Below are 8,517 nucleotides of genomic sequence, written 5' to 3'. Positions count from 1 at the left end.
TGGTTAATAGAGCATTGAATGGTTTAGGCCCAAAATACATTTCTGACCTCCTGCTAAATTATGAACCGTCCAGATCTCTCAGGTCTTCTGGTCTGTGTCCACTGAGTTAGAACTAAACACGGAGAAGTTCAGTTATTGTGCTCCAAACACCTGGAACAAACTCCCAGAAACCTGCCGGTCCGCTGCCACTCTTACTACTTTTAAAATCCAGGCTGAAGATTTTTCTTTTGCCACTGCTTTTAATTGAACTATTCATATAATACACTGTAATGTAACTGTTTTCATGTATGTTATACGTTACCCTTGTTTTATTCTATTCTCTTTATAATTACTGTTTTTAAGTGTCATTTTCTAATGTGATTCTGCTGCACTATTCCTTAATGCTCTTAATGTTTTATATTTTTGTAAAGCACCTTGAATTGCCTTAAATGTTGAAAGGTGCTAAATGGATACACTTGCCTTGCCTTGCCTTACGACCACAGGGGGTCTCCAGAGTAACTCAAACCAGCTTTTGGTTAGTCCTGCTCATAAACATTTAGATGTCTGTTGTCTGTGGAATAAAAGCAAATATTCAATGCAAAGCAGTTTTCCAGATTTTATCACAAAATCAAACAACAATCATCTACAGGTATTTCCTCATTATTTGCACCAGAAATCAGAGATATTAAGCTTGTGGAGCTGATGAGTGATTTTCTTTTCAAACAGTAAAGGCATTAAAAGCTCCTTTTTCTTTCTGCAGCATTATGATATGTAGGGATGTCACAAGAACAGATCCTTCAGTAACAAGTCAATGCAACACATCTAGAACAAAAGACGTTTCTTTGTTCTTACAAACGGTAACATCAGTGCTCGGAATAATGCTATCAAGGACATCGGAAATATTTTTGGGACACAGTAAACTCAATGTATTGGATGCATCTTATCTTTGGGATGGGCTAGATCCTTATTCTTTCCTGAAATGTCTTAATGTGAACAATATCTCTGTGATGAAATGGGAAGTTAACATTAGCATTAGCATTAGGTGAACAAGTTGCACTATGGTGCGTATATGAAACGGCAATATAAAACCCATATTTGAAAGGAGATTATGACCAGTATTTAATAAAGGAGTGTATGGTGAGGCATCATTATTTTCCGTGTTTTACTGTTGTATTGAATTTAGTGCAATTTAACATGTAAAGGTATTGACTACATCCTTTCTAGTATTGTGACATCCCTAATGAATGCATTCAACTGCACATCACTCATTAAAAGGAATGTTCTGCAGTCCAATTATATTTGTAGAAAAGCATTAAAACAAATGCAGGGAGCAAATATAAGATGGCAGTATTGATTAGTTAAATCAAACAAACACCTGAGGACAGAATCTGTCAGTCCGCAGCGGGCTTTAGGTGCTGCGGCTCACTTTGCCTTTGTGTACTTCCTCATATATGCTGCTATGGAGTTGCTGATCTCCACATTTCTTTTGTTTTGTCCAAAATACTCCACAAACTCCCCATCGGGTCCCACGAGGTACATGATGATGGTGTGATCGACCTGAAGACAGCAAGAGGAGGAAATCAGACCTCATGGACAAAATTGTTTATTTTTTGTCCTTAAATATCCGTGCATTGTTACGAAACATGACAATAGAGCAGGTGATGACTCACAATGTAGTCGTTGTCTTCGTCCTTTGGTCCCTGACTGTAATAAACTCTGTAGGCTCTGGAAACCTGCTCGATCTGAGGCAGTGTTCCCGTCAGGCCAATCAGCTTTGGGGAAAACTCTGAAAAATAAAGAATTAATCCATCAGAATTAAAGTAGTAAAATGCAAGTCATGAATTTCAATTGTAACTCACAGATATGTGTTAAAGTACAGTTTGTATTTCTAAATAGTGTGCATTTAACTGTGGATATTGTGTATTGATATACTGTGTTTATTCTTTTTGTCAACGTTTTTTCACTTTTATACCAACAGCAAATGAAATGTTCTTAAATCATATTGTGTGTTATACATAAACAAAAACAAATAAAGGAACATCCATATATAAAATATAATTAGAGACCGTATAAAGGATATTATTAGTTATTAAACAGAGAGACATAAATCTAATATAAATAAAACAAAGTATGTGAAATAGAATAAAAGCGTTGCAAATGATGTGGCCAAGGCACCTAAAAGTCCGTAGGTCTTGAGATTGAATTTGGGCCCCTTTATATGAAACAGAAAGTATTCGTTGTTTTTACCTTTCACATATTCAGCCATGGCCTCTGGTGTGTCCCGGTCAGGATCGATGGTGATGAGGAGCGGCGTCAGATTTGGAATCGATTTTATTTTATCTGTGTAAAAAAATAAATACGAAATTGGGATATCAAAGTGTTTCTATAACCCTGCACAATTTGCTATTTTTAAACTCAATCTCAATTAAATGTGTTTATATTGTATTAAAAAATACTCCAACTACTTTGCACATTGCATAAAGTATCCTTTGTTTTATTTAGTAGTAGTAGTTTGGTGTATTATAACTTGTTTATTTATATTATGAATTCCATACACAACAAATACTGTTGATTTGTATATATATTCAATGTTTATTTTATTTTTCATTCATGTACAATGCCTTTATAACCTCCTACTACTGCTGTGACTAAATATTTTCCCAAATCAATAAAGTACATCTAATTCCTGATCAAAGCAGTTTGTATTACCTATTTCATCCACCACTTCGATCATTTTCTCTATCTCATCCGGACAGATGTCGGGGCAGTGAGTGAACCCGAAATAGAGGAGGACCCACTGCCCCAGGAAGTCCTCGCTCTTGGAGGGCTTGTTGTTGTGATCGATGAGCGAGAACGGACCTCCCAGCGCCGGGCGCCCGATGGACTTGGTCCGCTCTTTTTCTATCACTGCAAAATACAACCGATCACCGATTCAGAACAAGGGTCATTATTAGTTAACAGCTTTATCACTTGAATAGAATACATATGCGCTTGTACAGAATGTAATCTAATGATGTATTAACTTGTATCACACATTAGTATGCACTGAATATTAAAAGTTGTACAATACTTACTTTCTTCCTTTTCTTTCTTCAAATATTTCATTGCTCCAAGCACAGTGCCTCCAATAGCAAACGTTATTGCTAAAGATTTCCATGTCACAGGCTTTAAAAAGGGGAGATAATTCACAGAAAACATGTTTTTTATATTTTAAGAGTTGGGTTTATTTATGCTAAAACAAGGTCATCAATCTGTTTCTTTAAATCAAATTAAATACATTGTATAATTGTCCAAAAAGGGTTTCCAAGGCTTTTATAAACAGCAGCATTTAATTTGACAATGTCTTTAAGATTTTCCAAACTTTGTAAAACGTGTTGAAAAGTCTCCATTTGAGCTTTACAACTAACCTACATTTGCAACAGTTTTTAAATGTGAATTACTGAATGCTAAGGTAATCAAATGAATACAACTTAACATGTCCACTAGTTTTCAACAAATTAGGATTGATTTTGTATACCATCAATATAGTTCTATGATATTTAGAAGTTATTTGGTCCAGCATTAATAATTGAGTGCAACAGATCTTGTAAATATTACCTTAGAGGAGAACATCCCACATTTGAAGATATGTTGCATATATATATATATATATATATAGTGTTACATTTAATGTTATACTTCTCTTTCCTCATTAAAGAAATTGAATGCTCATGTCTTACACGTGTAAGAAAGAACACAAAGACATTCCACTCACCCCAGACTTCTTCTCTTTCTTCCCTGATTTAGGCGGTGGAGGTAAAGAGGAAAATGTTCTTGGGTGTTGATACAGCCTTTGTGCTGCTCTCACATTCACCTGTTAATAAATACACCGGTTACAGTTAGGTTTAAGTTTTACAATTAAAAATACAAAAGCATATCAAAGATAAAACAAATATTTAGTGAAGGAAGTAGCAGAAAATCAAACTCTTACGTCACAATCTTGCCAAACTCCATTCAAAACATGATAGGGACAGGTGGCATAACTGGATAGGTGTTTTTAAATAATTAAGGAGGTTTTTTTTCTCCCCAAATAACCTCAGCTAGTTTTTGTCAGCAGTAAGACATGTTTCTTCAAATATGTTAACATGTTTTGCCATATAAATAGTAAAACAGTGACGCACAGAGAAGAAAAATAAGCTTTTAGAATCTAGTTCAACAGAAATGAGTGTTACCTTGCAGGCTGTAGGTAGTCTACAATGTATTAAAAGTAATTGATAAATGAGTGTTCTAACTATGAAGTCTAGCAAAGAAGTTGACAGTGATACGTACGTTTAATTGCCGAATATCTAAATTGAGTTTGGTGTTACATATGATAGCTAGCTTTGACCTACCAGGCAGCAGTGAAGTCTCCGCGGTGACAGCGCTGTTTCTCTCTGGAAAACATTGTGTGCAAGTCTGACGGTCTGGGTCTGCTGCGTACATGTTCTTAAGAGTTTAACGTTACTGTGAAACAACCGGCATCCCAGGCTTTGATATAAAACACTCATGGCCATGTCTGGACCTTGACAGTACCACTTCTGTAACGAGGAAGCGCCGGTAAGTTTACAAAACGTACTATGATACAAGGCGGAAAACTGCTGGTCTGGAGTCAGTCTTACATATATCTGTTAACCTAAATGGAGCACAACAAACGGAAAAGGCTGTTCGGAGATCTGCCGTTATTAAACAGGAAATTACGTATTTTACATCTTCTTCTGTCATGCTGTTATTAGTAGTGCTCTCTGCTGCCTCCTATAGGTTGAATAGTCTTAGTGCGAGGTGAAACTACTACAGGAAAAGCTAAACATTAACTAAAATATACAGTACATGTAGTGCTGCGTACCTGGACTCACATTCAGGTTCAGGTCCGGACTCAAGTCCAGAGGTTCAGGTTCAGGTCCGGACTTATAAGTCCGGACCTGAACCCATGGCTTGTGTCAAGTTGTGTGAGTAACTAAAGTGAACTTATTGTGAGCTAATTATCAATTGAAAATTAACTCATAATCAACTCAAATTCAAACTCATCAGGTTTATTGTGCTCCCTTCCAACTTGTGTCTACATTTCTCTACAAAGTACAAATGTGCCACTTAGTCTACAAATGACTTATGACAGCAACTACAGTGAACTACTACAAAGTTCAAACATTTATTTCATTTACCAAACTAAAGTAACCAAACAGTCCCTGAGCTGACTGAGCCTAAATCCCTAAAACGTTGCTGAAAGGTAGAGTGTAGAGTAGACTATACGCATTACACTGTTACACACCTAATATACAGTATAGGCTACACTCTAGTGACTGTACAGTCAGAGTGTACTGTACTGTCTGTGCACCATGTATTTTCTACAACTCTACAATACATACTGTTAGAAATTAAAATCAATGTTGATATGACGTAATTTTGAATTAAAAACACTAATTTAAATCCCTTTTATTCTGAAAAAAACGAAAGTTCACACTATTAACTTAAAACTTTTATTCTGAAAATTCTTCACTTCCGGTTAGCATTAGCATGTGGCGAAATTCTACGTTTTCAAACCGTAAATCGAAGGTGAAATGACATGTGATGTTGTACACTGAGCACACTGGGATTAGCACTCATTTATTGACGCTGAATAACGTTTATCAGGGAATGTTTAAATAACCACAGACACCAGAATATACGTAAGTGCTAGTTTTTTTGCGAGTCCAAGTACCGGTTCCTGACGTTCCGGTTTTAACCGGACTTGAACCGAAACTTTTTACAAGTCCAGTACCGGTTCGGCGTACCGGTACGCAGCACTAAGTACATGTATACAGGGTAAACATGAATCTTCCCAAATTGTTAACTTACTTTTAGATTACAAGTTTTCTGAAAAGGTACAAATGAGGCATTCACTTATTAAGTATTTTGAGGATTTTGACCATCATTATATGTATACCATCATTTTACCATACATTATAAAATACTGTCCTAAAGAAACAATAATTTTTTTCCAGTTTGTTGAAAATAAAATGTTCTAAAAAGCAGGCTCTCAATTGTATATTAACAAAGATAGATAGGAATGAAAATGCAGATGAAAAGTAAGAAAAATATATAACTATCTTTGATTCACTTTTTCTTTTATTGCATATTATTTATACTTCAAATGACAGAAAAAACAATCAACATTCCACAATCAATTGCACTTTATAGAGAAAAACAGTAGGTAAACATTTGATGAAAAATACTTTGATGAAAAATACTTTATGACAGCTCAACTGTCATATGTACAGTAGTGTATACTAAAAAATGAGCAGCATCGTTGGTCCAGGGTTTTCAGTCAGAGAACATAACAAAAGGAACAGTAGTTGATGTTTAAATAGCAGTTTTACAGTGTGAAGGCCAGTTTGCTCTCAGCTCTGTATTGATGTAATAATAAAGCCAGGCCACAAAGGGGAACACTGTGATGGCAGTTGCCGTGGAGACCCTGAACATCCCCACCGGAGACCTGACAGAAAAGGAAAACACACATACTGTAAATAAAACAAAAGCCGTTTAAATAACTATATAAGACCAGCTTTATTTTCATAGAAAATGTATATAGTGTCCTGGCCAAGACAGGCAGCATTACAAATTGTTGTGAAATAGAAACAAAAATTTAACAATTTCCAATGTCCTAAGCACACATCACAGAATACAAAGATAACAAAAGACTTGATTTAACATTCAAGTCTTTGCAGCTGTTCCTGGTTCAGTACACACCTAAGAAACAGTTGGTCCTGGAACCAAATGCACTAAGTTCCCATACATTTTATTCATAGGTAAGGAGGAGGAAATATTCCAAAAAGTGCCTTACAAAAATGAAAATAATGAAAATGTTACCTTCCAGAGTGGCGACAAAGGAGAAGCCAAACAAGTGTCACCATGAGACCAGAAAATTCTCTAAAAGAAAGAAAAAATATATTAAATGTCAAATTGTTTTTTTTCCTGAATGAGATTTGCATAAACAATTTCTAAAATATATATTTCAAACATATGTATATCATTTATGTATTATAAGAACCCTTTTTTACATTAGATATTTCAACTACACTATGTCTATGTTGGGAAAGTTGTATGTGGCATCGTTACTATCAATCTAAATCTCCATATCCATACTAGGTTTGTACCCCTAATTCATCATGAATGTACTCTTTTATTTGTAATATTGAGATTGAAATCATACCAATAATAATAATCATGGAATCATACTGTACCATACATTTTTACAAGGACTGCTTATGCACACACAAACAAATATCGCCCACTTTTCTGCATATACATGTAATTTAATGTGTTGCCTTAAGAATCCCTCCTAACTAGTGATTATCTCCATGTTTTCAAATTGCTTCCCTCTAGTATTTACTCCAATTGCTTGTAATTATCTTTAAAAAAGGCCAATGCTTCAGGGGAATTCATTGAAATAAGACTTGCAAAATGCAGATCACTACAGTGCTGCAGACTCAACACATATTTAGGTAAACCGTCTACCTGCCCTCCTCCTCCTGGAGGATATCTGTGATTCGCTCTTTACAAAGTCTCCATCCCAATATGGCAACCACAGCAGTGGAAATCATCACATGGAGATCTGCAATACGCCTCCATGGCAACGTTTCTGCAAAGAGGAAATAAAAAAACATGTACAGTCAACTTTGCAGTGGTATGTGTTGTGTTGTTGTTAAAGTAGAACTTTACTGAGCTGTACAGTCGTGATGAAGCCACTTGATGGCGTTATATGCACTGTAAAATAAGCATTAAAGCAAAGTTCAACAGCCTGCAAAGTGTGGAAGACTGGGAAATACTCAGGAAAGGAAACTCTAAGATATGACCTGGGTTCAAAGTTTAAATACGCAATACATGATCATTCATATTATATACTGAAAAACGACACACTATGTCTACCTGTCACATGGGGGTTCAATCCAATGCTTGCACACAGGACTGCGGGAACGCCATAACCAACCTGCAAGAGAAACGTTAAATATACATACAAAAATCACATCAATCTCAATCGACAAAATAATGTAGCAAATGGTTGTAATCTTACCATCCACAACCCTGCGTCTGGATCGTTAATCTAAAGCCAAGACACCATTTGTTAGAGCGATCCACAAAAAACATATCGAATTCATATAATTTAGAAATTAAAAGCTTACCTGAACATATGTTGCAAGAGCGAAGAACACAGACATGAAAAAGTTGCAGATTCGCCACATGACAGAAAGCCATGACTCTGAGTTCTTCTCTTTGCAAACTTCCCCCATCGTTGTTTGTTTCATTTCGCTTCCCCGCCCGGCTCTGCGGGACGTAGAGGTAACAACAAGCAAACGCCATGACTCATTCCTTCTAGCTGATAAAATATTGAGGCGTTTGTTTGTTATTTACTACGACATTTGCACTGACTTTTTGGGACATGCACGCCAATTCTCAAATTATTTAGCATCTATATCTCCATAATGAGTCATGCACAAAGAAACACCCTCTTTTTTGACGTTGTATAAGCCGACAGACGATCATTAA

The 8,517-nt window shown here is 35.9% G+C and overlaps 2 protein-coding genes across 2 annotated transcripts; both read right to left on the bottom strand.

The window, feature by feature from the left end:
* Positions 1 to 582: 582 nt before the first annotated feature.
* Positions 583 to 4,691, bottom strand: LOC117451069 (protein SCO1 homolog, mitochondrial-like). The gene is made up of 7 exons (XM_034089169.2): positions 4,350 to 4,691; positions 3,734 to 3,832; positions 3,054 to 3,144; positions 2,689 to 2,886; positions 2,227 to 2,319; positions 1,650 to 1,765; positions 583 to 1,536 (listed from the first exon to the last, which is right to left on the bottom strand). The coding sequence occupies exons 1-7, from the start codon at positions 4,509 to 4,511 to the stop codon at positions 1,402 to 1,404; spliced, it is 894 nt and encodes a 297-aa protein (XP_033945060.1). The 5' UTR covers positions 4,512 to 4,691; the 3' UTR covers positions 583 to 1,401.
* A 1,417-nt stretch (positions 4,692 to 6,108) lies between these two features.
* tmem220 (transmembrane protein 220) lies at positions 6,109 to 8,494 on the bottom strand. The gene is made up of 6 exons (XM_034088687.2): positions 8,154 to 8,494; positions 8,045 to 8,074; positions 7,900 to 7,960; positions 7,489 to 7,612; positions 6,841 to 6,900; positions 6,109 to 6,466 (listed from the first exon to the last, which is right to left on the bottom strand). Exons 1-6 carry the CDS (start codon positions 8,274 to 8,276, stop codon positions 6,334 to 6,336), a joined length of 531 nt encoding a protein of 176 aa, XP_033944578.1. The 5' UTR covers positions 8,277 to 8,494; the 3' UTR covers positions 6,109 to 6,333.
* Between the last annotated feature and the right edge of the window lie 23 nt (positions 8,495 to 8,517).

This window comes from Pseudochaenichthys georgianus, chromosome 8 (genome assembly GCF_902827115.2).
Source record: "Pseudochaenichthys georgianus chromosome 8, fPseGeo1.2, whole genome shotgun sequence".
In the NCBI taxonomy this organism is placed as follows: domain Eukaryota; kingdom Metazoa; phylum Chordata; class Actinopteri; order Perciformes; family Channichthyidae; genus Pseudochaenichthys; species Pseudochaenichthys georgianus.
This window is presented reverse-complemented; position numbering and strand designations above follow the sequence as displayed.